Raw genomic sequence first — 17695 nt, forward strand, 5'->3', positions numbered from 1 at the left:
AATAATTGGTGCATTTGCGATTACGCAAGAGAGAGTTTTTCCAAAAAGTATACATCGAGTGATTAATGCCTTAGCCATTGCATTGTGACCATAAAGTGACACACCTGAACATCATTGCTTGGTGCTTGTTGGCAATTGTCAAGGGGTGTTCTTGAGAAGGATCCATCTCACTTGGTGTGGGAGTGGTCCTATGCCAACATGCTAACCATAGTGGTTGGCAAATCTTCCTCTTTGAAAGTGTAAGTGGCTTAATTACGACTAGCTCTTTTCCTGTTTCTACTAGGCGATATCTTCCTAGGTTCATCTTGTGTGACCACTCAAAGCAGAGCTCAATGTAAAATTGCATGTATCATAGCCTACAATTGAACTTAGCTACACATAGGTGAACTTTGAAACATTTGCGCTAACACAGTAGCCCAACAGAGTTGTGGCAATCGAATTGATATTTTTACTATAAAAAGAAAATGTTGCATAGGTTGTGCTTAGTCCTCTTTTTCTTTATAATTATAGGGCCTTTCTATTGCATATTGTGTCTTGAATTGAAATTTGACTTGGATTTTATTCTCCATAATCGTTCTCAATGCATCATAACAATACTACCTCATAGGGGTAGGTCTCGTGATACACCCATTTGCAAGGAAAGGCTTGTTTGTCCTCTGGTAACTCTGTCAGCTCTCAAGTTTCATTTTTCGTAATTGAGTTATACTCAGATTGCATTGCCTGCTCCCACTGCATGTTATTTTCCATCTCAATAGCCTCTTGGTAGTAGGTGGGCTCTCCACATTCCATGACCGACAAATAGCTTAACCCTAGCTGAAAACACTCATGGACATGAGAGACACGTGTAGATCTCCTCACTATCTGACTGAAAGGTTCTACACTCTCAGGAGCATCACTAGCTCTCTGGAGCATTACTAGTAGTAGGTACATCGCTAGTAGACTGAGTTGTTTGCATAGCTGGACTTGAGGCTACGTCCTTGAATCTTACTTTGCAATATTCAACCTCTTTCACAGGTTGTTTGTGCATCTTTGATTCGTTAAAGATCACTTGTGAGCTGCAAATAACTCTCTGAGATTTCGAATGCCAGAGGTGATAACCCATCTCTCTATTTGCACCATAGCTAATAAAGACGCATTTGTGTGACTTGGGGTCCAACTTCTTTCTAAGCTCTTTAAGCGCATGTGAGAATGCCTCATACCCAAACACACGTAATCTATCATAATTGGGCTTCTTGCTTGTCCACATCTCCCATAAATTATGTAGTTCAATGGTGTACACTTATTGATTATATGCATCGCTATCATAACAGCCTCTCCCCAAAACTCTTGGGGTAATTTGGCCATAGATAGCATGGAAGTGAACCTCTCTTGAATAGTTCTATTCATGTGCTCAATAAATCCATTTTGAGCAAATGTGTACAATGTAGTAAACTTCCTTCTAATGCATCGCTTGCTATAGAAGTCCTTAAATGCAGTGGAGACGTACTCTCCCCCGTTGTCAGTGTGCAAAGTCTTTAACTTCTTACCTGACTAGTTTTCAGTCATAGCTAGGAACTTCTGGAAGACACTAATGACTTTGTCTTTCCTCTTCAAGAGGTAGACCCACACCTTTCGAGTAGAGTCATCTATGAAGTCAGGAAATAGAATGCCCCCCCCCCTAGAGACTTATGTGGCATAGGCCCGCATAAATCACTATGAACCAAATCTAGAGGATTTTCTAACTTCCTATCCAATGGTGATGCGGTAAGCCTAGTCAGTTTTCTATATATGCAATGCTCACACAAACCAAAATTAGAAGAGTTTAACATAGGATAGAGTGGAAACACTATAACTAATTCATTCCCTTCTGACTCATATGACCAAGCTGGATGCCCCAATGTGTAGGCAGCACTCTTGATTTAGGGCTTTTGTGCAAGATTTCGTGTTAGGCGATGCATTTTAATTTTTTCTAAGCCTAGCCTCTAGAACCAAGAAATTATATAGAAGGACGACATGGGAAGCACGCTGGAGTAAAGAGCGGTTGGGGCGATCCGATCTTCTTGCTGAAACATAACAAGAAAGCAAACGATCGTTGGATGCCCCAATGTGTGGGCAACACTCTTGATTTAGGGCTTTTGTGCAAGATTTCGCGTTAGGCGATGCATTAATTTTCTTCTAAGCCTAACCTCTAGGAACCAAGAGATTATATAGAAGGACGACGTGGGAAGCATGCTCTAAGCCTATCCTCTAAGAACCAAGAAATTATATAGAAGGACGACGTGGAAAGCACGCTAGAGTAAAGAGTAGTTGGGGCGATCCGACCTTCCTGCTGAAACATAACAAGAAAGCGATAGAGAGCAAACTGCTTCCGCACCTGCGAAACTTTAAATCGTTCGATCCTTCCACCAGACTCCGCTCCTCTCCAAGTTCTTCGTGATTTGGGTGAGAGAGAGAGAGAGAGAGAGAGACACAGAGGGATTCATATTGATCTTTGTGCGATTTGTATATCTGTGGCAGTGAAATGGCAAAGAGTCCTTTCAAGCAGGAGCATGACTTGAGCCCGTCCGAGTGTGACACTAGCATCATTACGTCGAGATAGACGCCTGCCAACTCAGCCTCGTCACGTCGAGCCCGTCCCGCCTTACACCCTAGCCTTACACTCTTGTTCTTCCATTTCTACGTACCATGTGACATGATACTGCGAAAACCAAATGCAAGAGGTTCGGTATACGGCACCAGCAGAGATGGCGGCGGGCGCTGGCAGCATGGATGCTAACATTGCTGAGGAGAAAGAAAGCCTGGTCCCCAACCACAGGGACCTCCCCGCCGCTCGCAAGTTGCTCTCGCATAATGCAGCACTCCGTCAGAATTTTGAGCACGTAAGAACGCACTGAGAGAGAGAGAGAGAGAGAGAGAGAGAGAGAGAGAGAGAGAACTTTGATACAACTCTACACTGTTTCGCTTGCTCTATCTGGCCCTCTTGGAGTGGCCATTGAATGAAGGAAGCTCTTTTAACAGCCTAAAATGACAGCTCATATGCGGCCCAACTCTCATGAGTGCAGAGCAACCCAGTGGGTACTATCACTTTATTTGAAGCTCAAAAGTATAAGTTGCTAGATGCTAGCTTAACTTCCCATGATTGGCCATAATGACCGAGTTTAAGGTTGGAGGTTATTATCAGGACAACAGAAAGGCAAGAGAAAAGAAGATCTTTGCCTGATCTTTGGTTGGGTGTGATACCTTTGTGCACTACATTAAGGCCTGCCATGTGCATCAAACATGGCAGGCCAACATTAACTCCTATGAAGTTTTCCAATGAATCTACCTCTATATTCTATCCGATTCCTGCAGCCGTTCCATATGCAAGAGAAGAGTGTCAAAGTCTCACAACATGATGGTCTGAACTACATGCATGTGATGATGTAACTATGATCAATGAACGAGGTCAATCCACATGTAGCCATGTATTGGCCATTGAGCGGACAAGTAATCAAACTAAGAAAAGGCTGATGCATGCATACAAGTAACCCATCAACTGCTGGTGAAGCTAGATCACTACTGACATCCATGTAGCACAAGCTAACAAGACCCCTCTTGAGCACAACATGATCAAGAAAAAGGGCTGCCAAAAGCGAGGCGAGCAACATGTCCAATTTCAAAATAGGAATCTTCGTCAAATGAAGGAGAAACTAGGCTGAATTTGCTGTCAGTTGTCATCCGTGTTTGTGAGACTTAGAGCATACTGCTCAGAGAAGGTTCTCATTTTTGGCACGCCCGATAGGACCTCATTGAAGTCTCGCTAAGGCTCTCATTTTTGTGCTATAGATGTTTGCATTTTTGGCACGCTCGATAGGACCTCACTGAATTCTCACTAAGGTTGCATAGGTTTACATCAATTATTTTGTACTTTTAGGACTATCCATCAATAAGCAAACATTCCACTTTTGTAGGATTAGGAGCTATCTCATTCTCACTTACCTCATGGCCAAGAAGTATCACTCTAGCTCTTGTATTTTCACATTTCAAAGGATTGAGTTGACCATATCAATCTTTTGCACATGAATAATTCTATCATTTTAAACACAAAAATCATCTATAAAAACTTTCACAAATCTTTCAAGGTAAGGTCCCAACAATTTGTCCATCCAACTCTGGAATCTAGCATAAGAATTCATCAAACCAAAGGGAATTACCCTATAGCAAAACAATCTCCATGGGCTTAAAAAGCTGGCCTTTTTATGATCTTCATAGACAATCCAAATTTGAAAATACCCACAAAACCCATCACATACTGAAAATCTCTCATGACCTACAACAGTGTCCAAAATCTCATCCTGAAAGGGAAGTGGATAGTGATTCCTCTTTGTTGTCGCATTTAATTGCTTATTGTCCATACATATCCTCCATTTATTACCCTTGTTTGGAAATAGAACCATAGGGAAACCCATTTTGCATCGTCCACAAGGTAGATAAAACCAGCTTGCTTATTGTCCACACATATCCTCCATTTATTACCCTTTTTTGAAAATATAACCCATTTTGCGTCGTCCACAAGGCATTACCACACGTGAACCACCTCTTAAAGTGAATTTTATTAATAAGTGACTTTGCATTTATCCTTGCTGCCCGACCCAAGCATTTGTACCTATTTCACCAGTCCTTGGTGCACCAGTGGGAGCCAGAGGAGCAATGAAGGTACCTCTCAAGAACCAATGAAGGTACCTCTCAAGAACCAAGTAGTACCAAGCTCCTGGGTTGTTATCATCTCTAGGGTTTTCCAAGATCAGCCATCAACGTTTTCAGCCAGCGGTAGTGTTTTGCTTTGCCCTCGGCACCCCGCAACAAATCCACCGCGGACAGCCATAGCCTTGCCGTGGGCAGTGTCTAGTCCAGCGTTTCTAGATTTCAGCCTTCAAAACAGCCAACGTTTTTCAGCTTTCAGCCATCGTCATCCACGACAATGGCCGATTAGCCCGTAGCCTCGCTACATTAGCAAATTCCCATTAGCATTCCTAACGATTTCAAGTTTCAGTGATGAGCATCAAGAGCATTTTCAGATTTCAGCCCATTAGCTTCGACATCGCCGTCGTTGTCATCGTCGTCGACATAGAACCCCTAAGTACCTCGTCACAGTCGTCGACATAGAACCCATCAGTACCTCGTCGTCATCGTCGTCATGGAACCCCTCAGTACCTCGTCGTTGTCGATGTAGAACCCTCAATACCTTGTCATCATCGTTGACATAGAACCCATCAGTAGCTCGTCGTCATCGTCGACAAGAACCCATCAATACCTCAGCACCCCACATTACCTTACTACCCCGCAGTACCCCTCAATGCCCAGTAGTACCCAACATCAGTAGAATCAGGATCTCGGCATTTAGCATCATTGTATTTGCATTGTGCAACAATAAAGAAAGGACTTGCTATGGCAACAGAGCAAGGGGGCCCTTCAGGGTTTGGGATCTGACATTCTGTGTCGTCTCTTGTGTCTCTCTCTCTCTTTCTCTCATTCAATTCATTTCAATTCTTTCAAGTGAAGTGTGAGCACTAGATTCGAGCTAAATCCTTAAAACACTTCTGTTGCACCTGACAAGAGGCTCAATGGTTGCCGAAGTACCAGGCTGCAATGAAAAGGCTAGCGTTAGTAGATCTGGGCTGGTTCCGGAGAGGGAAAGGGCTGAAATCTGAAAACACTGGGTTGATCTGTTGAAATCTGGGAACTGGGAGCAAACTTAAGGTTGCAGATGCAATGCAAAAACACTGGGCTGAATTCTAGCACTTGCACATCTGATGCAAATTGTTGGCTCTACTTCTTCTTTTATAGGGAATTTAGGTTAGGTCGGGAATTTTAGGAGAGGTTGGGAAAAATGTGCAAATGTGCGCACATTGGAGTTCTCTTACGATAACTCATTAATCTGTGACCCATTTGACAAACCGACTAGAACAACACGTCCCTCTAACCTAGACCTTCATGCTCACCATGCCATATGTCCACCGAAGTGTAATAACATCTGTCAAAACGTGTGTACAAACCATTTATGCAAGAGGGTTCCAATACTGGAAAACCTAATCTATTGGACTCGTCCGAACATGTAGATCCTGCGAACAGCTCATAAAATTGCCATACTAGTCCTCCTAGGATTCTAGACACTCCTATCTAGGGATAGGTGGAAAATTGGCTGTGGAAGTCAATGAAGCATGTCCACATGGCACACAGAGCCATGTGCACGTGACATCTCAGCATCTAGGACCATTGTATCGACATTTGTGCAATCTACAGCAAATATCTCTCTAACGATAGAGAGGGGGGTCCTTGGAGGGGGTATGAGATCTCACGTGGTGTTAGTCTTCCTCTCTCTATCACCCACAGAACCTTCACTCATAGGATCATTCTCTTTGTAGTCTATTGCACAATTATCTCATGAAGTAAAAGGAACCTTGAGTATGCACTGAGCACTCATCCTGAGCATTCACCATCAATCACTTCCGCTGCACATTACATTATTAATAGATCTCTTTGGCATTATTCGGTATCATCACTCAAGAAAAGAACCTGAAGAATCTCTCTTAGGATTTTTTATCAAGAAGTTTCGTAGCCTTGCCCCGGACTTATTAGCCACTCCCATGCTTAGTCCATCGCCCATCGGGCGCACTCCCGTCTTCATCGCTATGTGTTAAGGGCCATTAAGCCATAAAGAACCACATTTTTTTGTGCTTGTTTGAGATTGCACGTAACTCAAGACCATTGGACGTGTCAATCTCTCTAATCTGTCTTTTGCAGAGTGGTAGGTAACCTAGAAAAGAAGGGCTTGTCAGTCGCCCCTTGTTCTTCTTTCTAATTATTGAGAGCGGACCTTGCAGCCGCCAAGGGGTGCACCCGCAAGAAGGAATTGATCTTGGGTAAAAGAAAAGCCTTCTTAAATGTAGATTTCAAAGCAGTACCAAGTACTAAGAACCCCAAGTACCCAAGTACCCCAAGTAGCCAAGAACCCCAAGTAACAAAGTAACCCAAGTTTCCAAGAACTCCGAGAACCCAAGAAACCAAGTACCCTAGTACTTAGTGCATGGTCATCACCCGTGCTGAAGCGGAATGGATACTTTGCGTGAAGGTGATGAGTTTGAAGCTGGAGAAGATGCCCCTCCACCAGGAAGATGGTTGAATCCTCCTCCGTCTCCATGTACTCCACGGATTGCACCAAATTCTATGGAGGATTTGGTAAAGTCCATGATGGAGATGATGCTACAGTAGGAGGCTTAGCGGGCCGAAATTGAACGGGAAAAAGAGGCTCTGATACCAATGTAAGGTGCAGCGAAGTGAATGTTGAACTTTGCTCAAGATGAGTGCTCCGAACTGTGCTCAAGGGTTCCTTTTACTTATGGAAGGGAGAGCCTTCCGTTCCTTTAGTGAGAGAGTGCAATGGACACAAACAAAGTGAATGGACAATGTGAATGGAAGTGCATGAGACTACGAGATAGAGAGAGAAGAACACGACACCAGAATGTTGTCAAACCCCCCACTCTCTATGGCGAGAGCGGTCTACTTATGATTGCACAAATCTCTACAATGCTTTGGACTTGCCGACGATGTCGACGACGATGAGGACGACGACGAGACGGGCTGAAATCTGAAAACGATAATGGCTGAAATCTGCAAATCTTCTATCTGCTGAATTCTGACTCTATGTCGGTGACGATGTGCGATGACGACGGTGCGATGACGACACGCTGGAAACGCAGATGCTGAAATCTGCGTTTTCCAGGCTGAAATTGGAAACCTTGCGAGATTTGACCGTGCTGCGAGGATCTGCTGCGGGAAGGTGAGATCTGCAAGGTTCGGGGGTTGTTCTGCGGTGTCTAAGGGCTGAAAACTGAAAACGCTAATGCTTCTTGGTGTTCCGTCATGGTGAATCTGCAAAACGCTATGCTGATGCAACAACGCTAGGGCTGAAAATGGTCCTGCTGCTGTCGGTTGTCCTGCAAGTGCAAAACGCTAGGCTTCTTGATTGGTCTTGCTGCTGCCGGAGCTGATCTGCTGTGCAACAAACACGCCGGGCTACTTGTGGATGAAAACGCTAGGTCCTTGCAGATGCAAAAACGCTAGCTCTGCTGATGTGGGGGGGTCTTGCTGAGAAGTTGTCTGTTGAGCAAGGTGCTCCTGCTGCCTCTTTTGCCAGAAAGTGCTAGTGCTAGGTTTCTATTCATACAAACTTAGCAAAATTGCCCTACCTACTTTCCAACATAAGTCACTTAAAAATAATAAGTGAAAAATGTCAAAAATAGGGAAAATAGATCTATGCACTGTAAAAATGCTACTGATCGGATCTGATGGGAATCTGATGGTCATGCTGTGTGCAACCAAAGGATATGCATCTAATCTAAGTGTCTAGACATGCACGGTCTGCGAACAGACTCACAAAAGTGCCAGATCACTTCCTATTCTCGACTGACTTGATTGAATTGAACCCTGGTCATGCTGTAGCTTGTCCACGAACACATAGGGTTGGATGTGTCACGTGGCATCTCCTCCTTTTCAAAGTGAGGTACTGGTACCGAACTGTATGGCGTCGAGGGAGATCGCCAATAATATCTGGTATCCTGGAAAGGATTCTTCGCCGGCCCACTCTGATGTGTGGGTCATGCGATACTTGAACTTCATAAAGGTTTGCAAAGCTTGCTTCTTTGGGCCGCGCCGAAAGCGACACAAAGTCTTCTGTGGCTCTTTCGATACTTCAACTTCGTTTAGAGTCATGCTTCTTTCTTCTTCAAGAATCTCCATGGCTGAAAATTCCTGAAACCACTTCCAACACAAAAACATGAACATACCTATTCCATGTAAAGTGATTGGAAAAAATCTCTTCCTCAAAGACTGGGCATGCAATGTAGATGAACAAAGAGACGGAGTGCCAAACCGTTCACCACACACACGCAAACAATGAGGTCGAATTTTTTCTTGCTGATCTAAATTAATCAACTGTGGCAATTCGCAACGGAAATGCCCATGCTTGGTGCTCATACTTGCTTGTGCTCTTTCTACGACTATGTCGTGCGAAGGAAGAGATATGGAATTTGACTTCCTTGAATGCATACTTTTCAGCTTTTTATGAATAATCCGCATACATCCGTGCTCAGTCGTGAGTGAAACGTGCTCAACGTAAATATGTCATGCCTAGGAAAACGGATCACATAAAGACGCTGACTAAAATACAGGAAACGATCACGAATGAAACACTCGAACAATGCGTGCTGACGAATCATTCGAACACATAGTACTTCCTGTAAGGATTCTTGAGACCTAGGCTTGAGAGCCAAGATCGGTTCTTCCTAAGGGGGTTCTTTGGACCTAGGCTCGAGAGCCAAGATCGGTTCTTCGTGATTGGTTGAATTTGCAATGAGGTTAGCTTCAATAGAAACAGTATCAACTAAACCATCATCCTTGTGAACAATCATGTCATTTTCATGCAAATCATCATGCTCGTGAGAAATCACATCTTGATCATCATGCAAATCATCATGCTTGTGAGAAATCACATCTTGATCATCATGCAAATCATCATGCTTGTCATTCAATTCATCATGCAAATCTTGTGTGTCATGCTTGGGAGAAGAAGAGACTAAGAGAGTTTCCTTTCCTTGAATCTCTTGCATCTGTGCCTGCACTTGAGAAAAGAGTCCCAACATCTCTTTCATGTGTCGGTCGTTTATTGCTTTTCTTGCTTTGTTCTCGCGATCAAATTCTGCTTCTCTTACTTTGGCTTCCAAGCGTGCTTGCTCGCGCTCACGTGCTATGGCTGCCATTCTTTCTTCGCGCTCTAACTTCCTTTCCATGAACATCTGGTCCAAAGCCTCCATAGGAGTTAGTGCAATCCTTGATGTAGATGGGGAAGGGAGAGGGTCGGAAAAACCTCCTAGTGGGGAAAATTCTTCTTCGCCTCTCTCATGCTCATCACCTCCAAGCAAAGTATCCATTCCGCTTCGAGTGATGACCATCCACTGAAGTCGTGGGTTCTTGTGGTCTTGGGTTTTTAAGTTCACGAGGAACTTGGGTTCTTGGGGGTCTTGGTTCTTGGGATTCTTGAGTTCTTGAGGTTCTTGGTGTTCTTGAATTCTTGCGGTTCTTGAGGTTCTTCTTTAGCTTGCAATCTGTGTTAGAGAAGGATCTTCTCTTCATTAGAGTTCTTCTCTTTCCCGTGGGCGCACCCCTTGGCGGCCTTGCGCTCACACCAAGGTTGCTTTTTCCCACTTCAGGTCAATTGGCCGGCCACTAAGTGCACGGTCCGCTCTCAATGAGTGAAAAGAGGCACAAGGGGAGGTTGGACAAGCCCTTCTTTCTTGGGTTTCCTATCACTCTTCAAAAACACGATTAGGAATCGACACGCCCAAGTGAACTTGGGTTCGTGCAACCTCAACAAGCAAAAAATAAATAAATAATGTGGTTCTTTTCTTCAGTGATACAGAGCACTGCCAAAGCTCTGATACCAATGTAAGGTGCAACGAAGTGAATGTTGAACTTTGCTCAAGATGAGTGCTCCGAACTGTGCTCAAGGGTTCCTTTTACTTACGGAAGGGAGAGCCTTCCGTTCCTTTAGTGAGAGAGTGCAATGGACACAAACAAAGTGAATGGACACTGTGAATGGAAGTGCATGAGACTGAGAGATAGAGAGAGAAGAATACGACACCAGAATGTTGTCAAACCCTCCTCCAAAGGCCCCACTCTCTATGGCAAGAGCGGTCTACTTATGATTGCACAAATCTCTACAATGCTTTGGACTTGCCGACGATGTCGACGACGACGAGACGGGCTGAACTGAAAACGCTAATGGCTGAAATCTGCAAATCTTCTATCTGCTGAATTCTGACTCTATGTCGGTGATGATGTCGATGACGACGATGCGACGACGACACGCTGAAAACGCAGATGCTGAAATTTGCGTTTTCCGGGCTGAAACTGTGAACCTTGCGGGATCTGAGCGTGGTGCGAGGACTTGCTGCGGGAAGGTGAGATCTGCGAGGTTCGGGGGTTGTTATGCGGTGTCTAAGGGCTGAAAGCTGAAAACGCTAATGCTTCTTGGTGTTCCGTCGCGGTGAATTTGCAAAACGCTATGCTGATTCAAAAACGCTAGGGCTGAATATGGTCTGCTGCTGCCAGTTGTCCTGCAAGTGGAAAACGCTAGGCTTCTTGATTGGTCTTGTTGCTGCCTGGGCTGATCTGCTGTGCAACAAACACGTCGGGCTGCCTGTGGATGAAAACGCTGGTCCTTGCAGATGCAAAAACGCTAGCTCTGCTGATGTGGGGGGTCTTGCTAAGAAGTTGCGTGTTGAGCAAGGTGCTCCTGCTGCCTCTTCTGCGAGAAAGTGCTAGCGCTAGGTTTCTATTTATACAAACTTAGCAAAATTGCCCTATCTACTTTTCAACAAAAGTCACTTAAAAATAGTAAGTTAAAAATGTCAAAAATAGAAAAAATAGGTCTATGCATTGTAAAAATGCTACTGATGGGATCTGATGGTCATGCTGTGTGCAACCAGAGGATATGCATCTAAATTAAGTGTCTGGACATGCACGGTCTGTGAACAGACTCACAGAAGTGCCAGATCACTTCCTATTCTAGAGTGACTTGACTGAATTGAACCTTGGTCATGCTGTAGCTTGTCCACGAACACATAGGGTCGGATGTGTCACGTGACATCATAGACCGTGCATGTCTAGGCACCTAGAGTAGATGCATTTCCTTTGGTCGCACACAACATGATCATCAGATTATCATCAGAACTCATTAGGAGCATTTTTACAGTGCACAGACCTATTTTCCCTATTTTAGCCAGTTTTCACTTATTATCAATAAGTGACTTTGTTGGGAAACTAGGTAGGGCAATTTGACTCATGCAATATATAAGAAAACCTGGCGCTAGCTCTCTCTGTCAAAGAGGTAGCAGATACACAACTTGCAATGCACCTTCTCAGCAAGACCGGCGGGACAGCCTAGCGTTTTTCAGCCAACAAGATCACCTAGCGTTTTCTGCAGAGCAGAGAGCCAACGTTTTCTGCAGTAGCAAGCCTAACGTTCCCAACAGTAATCCATCAGATTTACATCAGCGTTTGGCGTTTTTGTTGCAGATTTACATCAGCGTTTGGCGACAAAACCATCATAAGCATTTGCTTTTTCAGTTTTCAGCAGTCACATTCCGTACCGCAGCCCCCAAACCTCGCAGATCTCACCTTCCCGCAGCAGATCCTCGCCGCACGGTCAGATCAGCTAGCGTTTGCAGATTCAGCCCGCTATTTGCAGATTTCAGCATCTGTGTTTTCGTCGCGCCGTCGTCATCGTCGTCGTCACCGACATAGAGTTAGAATTCAGCAGATACAAGATTTGCAGATTTCAGCCCTTAGCATTTTCAGATTTCAGCCCGTCTAGTCGCTGTCCTCATCGTCGTCGACATCGTCAGTAAGTCCATTGCATTGTAGACATTTGTGCAATCAATAGTAGACCGCTCTCGGCATAGAGAGTGGGGCCTTCGGAGGAGGGTTTGACAACATTCTGGTGTCATATTCTTCTCTCTCTATCTCTCAATCTCAACACCTTCATTCATAGTGTTTACCACTTTGTTTGTGATCATTTGCACTCTCTCACTAAAGGAACGGAAGGCTCTCCCTTCTCCCTTCCGTAAGTAAAAGGAACCTTGGAGCACAGTTTGGAGCACTTATCTTGAGCAAAATTCAACATTCACTTCTGTTGCACCTTACATTCGTATCAGAGCTTTGGCAGTGTTCTGTATCACTCAAGGAAAGAACCACAAGAATTTTTTTTTGCTTGTTGCGATCACACGTAACCCAAGTCCACATGGGCGTGTCGATTCCTAATCGTGTTTTTGAAGAGTGACAGGAAACCCTAGAAAGAAGGGCTTGTCCAGCCTCCCCTTGTTTCTCTTTTCACTCATTGAGAGCGGACCGTTCACTTAGCGCAAGGCCGCCAAGGGGTGCACCCGCGGGAAAGAGGAGAGCTCGGGTAAGAGAAGATCCTTCTCTAACACAGATTGCAAGCGAAAAAAGAATCTCAAGAACTCAAGAACCCAAGAACTACAAGAACCCAAGTTCCTCGTGAACTTAAGAACCCAAGACTTTAGTGTATGGTCATCACCCGAAGCGGAATGGATACTTCGCATGGAGGTGATGAGCATGGAAGTGGCGAAGAAGAATTTTCCCCACCACGAGGTTTTTCCGACCCTCCCCCCTCCCCATCTAAGCCAAGGATTGCACCAAATCCTATGGAGGCTTTGGTCAAGACGATGGTGGACATGATGCTACAACAAGAAGCGCAACGCGCCACCTTGAAGCGCTAGCGCGAAGAAAGAAAGGCATCCTTCGATCGCGAGCGTGAGCAAGAGTGCTTGGCGGCCGAGGAAAGAGGCAATCTTGGAGCGCGATCGTGAAGAAAGAAAGGCAGAATTGGATCGTGAGCGCAAGGAAAGAAAGGCAGAATTGGATCACGAGCGCGAAGAAAGACGGTTAGCCTTGGAGCGTGAGCGCGAGTAAGCGCGCTTGGTAGCCGAAGACAAAAGGGTAGCCTTGGAGCGTGAGCGTGAGCAAGCGCGCTTGGCGGCCGTAGATAGACGAGCGGCCTTGGAGTTAGAATGTGAGGTGCAGAGAGACCAACGCATGCAAGAGTTGGTCCTACAGGTACTCACCTTGAAACCCGAGCTGGCCAAAGATGCTGGTGGTTCATCAAGTAGCGCAAGCCAAGATTTGGACTCCAACAACCCCGTCACTGAGAAGTTGACATTCAGTAAGTATGACGGTAAGATGGATGCTATTGCTATTCATTCTTGGTTGCATCAATTTAATGCTTATTTTGCGACAACTATTAAGGCAGGGAATAGCAAAGTTTTGGTAATGCTATTCATTCTTGGTTGCATCAATTTAATGCTTATTTTGCGACAACTAAGAAGGCAGGGAATAGCAAAGTTTTGACGGCAGCCACATATCTTGCCGGTGATGCCATTAATTGGTATCAAGCATGGCAAGAAGAGCAATTGGCCGCGCACCTAGAGGAAGCCGAGGTCGGCGTGCCCCTTTCTTTTAGTTGCGCCGACTTCCAAGACAAGCTCAAGGCGCGATTCTTGCCACCTCACCAATGTTAGGTGCAACGGAATGAATGTTGTACTTTCTCAAGATTAGTGATCTTTATTGCTCAAGGTTCCTTTTAGTTCTTAGGGAAGGAGAGAGCCTTCCGTCTTGTGGAGAGTGCTATGATCACAAACAAAGTGAGTGGATATTGTACGTGCAAGTGAATGAGACTGAGAGAAGGAGAGAGAAGAGATACGACACCTGAGAGGTTGTAAAACCCTCCTCCGAAGGCCCCACTCTCGTCGGCGAGAGTGGTCTACTTGATTTCACAAAGGTGTACAATGCGTATGCAATGGACTATGCAACTTGGTCTATGCCGATGACGACGACGGTGACGACGACGACGATGATGGCTGAAATCTGAGATCTTCTAATCACTGAATTTCGGGACTGTTTCGGTGGCTGAAAATGACTGTTTTGGCTGCGTTTTCTTGGCTGAAAAATGAGGTTTCTTAGGGCTGAAAACTGATGGTCTTTACGGGCTGAATCTGCTACACTTTAGGTGAATAATGCCGGTCTTAATTTGCTACTGAAATCCAAAGAACGCCAGGGGCTGAAATTGGTCCTTTTGTCGCCGGGGTTCTGCAAATGCAAAAACGCTAGGCTGATCTGCTGTGTCGTGATGACGCCGGGGCTGATCTGCTGTGCACAAATCGCCAAGGCTGATCTGATGCAAAAACGCTAGGTCTTCTGTGGAGAAAACGCCAGAGTAGTCGCAGGGGTTGGTCTTGCTGAGAAGTTGCCTGTTGAGCAAGGTGCTCCTGCTGCCTCTTCTGCCAGAAAGTGTGAACTTTGGTTTGCTTGTATATTAACTTAGCAAAATTGCCCTACCTACTTTTGTTGGAAAGTCACTTAAAAATAATAAGTGAAAATACCAATAAATAGGAAAATAGGCTAAATGCACTGGAAAATTCCCCTAACTGATGCTAATGGATTCTGATGGGAATTCTGATGATCATGCTGTGTGCAACCGGAGGATATGCATCTATGCTAAGTGACTGGGCATGCACGGTCTACGAATAGACTCACAAAAGTGCCAGATCACTGTTAATCTAAACTGACTTGACTTGACTGAACCCTGCTGTGGTGTAGCTTGTCCACGGATACATAGGGTTGGGATGTGTCACGTGACATCCCCTCCTTTTCAAAGTGAGGTACTAGTACCGAACTGTATGGCGTCGAGGGAGATCGCCAATAGCATCCGGAATCTTGGAAGGGACTCTTCGCCGGCCCACTTTGATGTGTGGGTCGAGCGGTACTTGAACTTCATAAAGGTCTGCAACGCTTGCTTCTTTGGGCCGCGCCGAAAGCGACACAAAGTCTGCTGTGGCTCCTTCGATGCTTTAACTTCGTTGAGAGTCCTGCTTCTTTCGTCTTCAAAAATCTCCATGGCTGAAAATTCTTGAAACCATCTCCAACACAAAACCATGAACATACCCATTCCATGTAAAGTGAAGGAAAAAAATCTTGTCTTCTCTAAAGACTGTGTATGCAATGTCGATGAACATAGAGACGGAGTGACAACTCGTTCATCAAACACATGCAAACAATGAGGTCGAATCTTTTTTGTTTGATGGAAATCAATCAGCTGTGGCAAATCACAATGGAAATGCCCATGCTTGGTGCTCATACTGTCATGTGCTCGTTCAGAAACTGTGTCATGCCAAGGAAGAGACATAGAATGTGACTTCCTGACATACATACTTTTCAGCTTTTCATGAAAAATCCGCATACATTCGTGCTCATTCATGAGAGAAACGTGCTCAACATGCAATATGTCATGCCTAGGAAAAGGGATCACATAACGATGTTGACTAAAATACAGGAAACCGTCACGAATGAAACACTCGAACAATGCGTGCGTATCAATCATGTGAACCCATAATACTTCCTGTGAGGGTTCTTTGGACCAAGGCTCGAGAGCCAAGATCGGTTCTTCCTTAATGATCGAATCGTCCTGTGGGGGTTCTTTAGACCTCGACTCGAAAGCCAAGATCGGATCTTCGTGATTGATCGAATTTGCGAGGTTAGTTTCGCTAAGAAAAGCATCCACTAACACATCATCCTTGTGAACAATCACATCATCTTCATGCAACTCATCATGCTTGTGAGAAATCACATCTTGATCATGCAAATCATCATGCTTGTCATTGTCATCCAAATCATTATGCAAATCATTGGCATCCAAATCATCATGCTTATCATTGTGCTTCAAATCATCATGCAAATCATTATCATTCAATTCATCATGCGTCTCATCATCATGCAAATCATTATCAATCAAATCATCATCATGCTTCACACAATCATGCAAATCTTGTGTGTCATGCTTTGGAGAAGAAGAAACGGAGAGAGTCTCCTTTTCGTGATTCTGTGCAAAGTACGCCTGTACTTGAGAAAAAAGTCGCAACATCTCTTTGTTCTGTAGATCGCTCTGTTCTTTGAGGGCTTTGTTCTTACGATCAAATTCTGCTCGTCTTGCTTGGTTCTCTGCGTGTCTGCGTTCCATTTCTTTGAATTCACGATCCAATGTGGCTTGTCGTTCTTTGGATTCCAAGCGTGCTTGCTCACGCTCACGCGCTATGGCTGCCATTCTTATTGCATTTCTTGCTTTGCGTTGTAAAGTCTGTTCCATAAACAACAGTTCCAACTCCTCCATTGGAGTTAGTGCAATCAGTGTTGTAGATGGGGAAGGGTCAGAAAAACCTCATGGTGGGGAAAATTCTTCTTCGCCTCTCTCATGCTCATCACTTCCAAGCGAAGTATCCATTCCGCTTCGAGTGATGACCATTCTGCAATCGTGAGTTCTTGTGGGTTCTTAAGTTCACGAGAAACGGGTGGGTTCTTGGGGGTCTTGGGTTCTTAAGTTCACAAGGAACTTGGGTTCTTGAGGGTCTTGAGGTTCTTGAGGTCCTTGATTCGTGAGAATCTTGGGTTCTTGAGGTTCTTGAGTTCTTGGGGATCTTGGGTTCTTGGAGTTTTCTTTCGCTTGCAAATCGCGTTGGAGAAGGATCTTCTCTTCACCCGAGTTCTACCCTTTTCTGCGGGCGCACCCCTTGGCGGCCTTGCGCTCACACCAAGGTTGCTTTTTCCCACCTCACGTCGATTGGCCGGCCGCTAAGTGCGCGGTCCGCTCTCAATGAGTGAAAAGAGACACAAGGCGAGGCTGGACAAGCCCTTCTTTCTTGGGATTCTTGTCACTCTTCAACAAAACACGATTAGGACTCGCCACGCCCAAGCGAACTTGGGTTCGTGCGATCACAACAAGGAAAAAAAAAAATTAATTGTGGTTCTTGTGGTTCTTTCCTTGAGTAATGCAGAACACTTCCAAAGCTCTGATACCAATGTTAGGTGCAACGGAATGAATGTTGTACTTTCTCAAGATTAGTGATCTTTATTGCTCAAGGTTCCTTTTAGTTCTTAGGGAAGGAGAGAGCCTTCCGTCTTGTGGAGAGTGCTATGATCACAAACAAAGTGAGTGGATATTGTGCGTGCAAGTGAATGAGACTGAGAGAAGGAGAGAGAAGAGATACGACACCTGAGAGGTTGTAAAACCCTCCTCCGAAGGCCCCACTCTCATCGGCGAGAGTGGTCT

At 44.9% G+C, this 17695-nt stretch overlaps 1 protein-coding gene across 2 annotated transcripts in view; it reads left to right on the forward strand.

Moving 5' to 3' along the window:
* Positions 1–2290: 2290 nt before the first annotated feature.
* LOC147447168 (uncharacterized) overlaps positions 2291–17695 on the forward strand; it is a 101306-nt gene continuing 85901 nt past the window's right edge. The window contains exons 1-2 of one of the 2 annotated variants that reach the window (XM_086524265.1): positions 2291–2421; positions 2497–2858. In XM_086524265.1, coding sequence (XP_086380391.1) covers positions 2691–2858 — 168 coding nt within the window. In that variant the 5' untranslated portion in view covers positions 2291–2421; positions 2497–2690. Of the gene's footprint in view, positions 2859–17695 lie in introns of both variants that reach the window. The other variant, XM_086524264.1, reaches the window with a different exon arrangement.

The sequence above is a fragment of the Adiantum capillus-veneris genome, chromosome 11 (assembly GCF_014529385.1).
Source record: "Adiantum capillus-veneris isolate H3 chromosome 11, ASM1452938v2, whole genome shotgun sequence".
In the NCBI taxonomy this organism is placed as follows: domain Eukaryota; kingdom Viridiplantae; phylum Streptophyta; class Polypodiopsida; order Polypodiales; family Pteridaceae; genus Adiantum; species Adiantum capillus-veneris.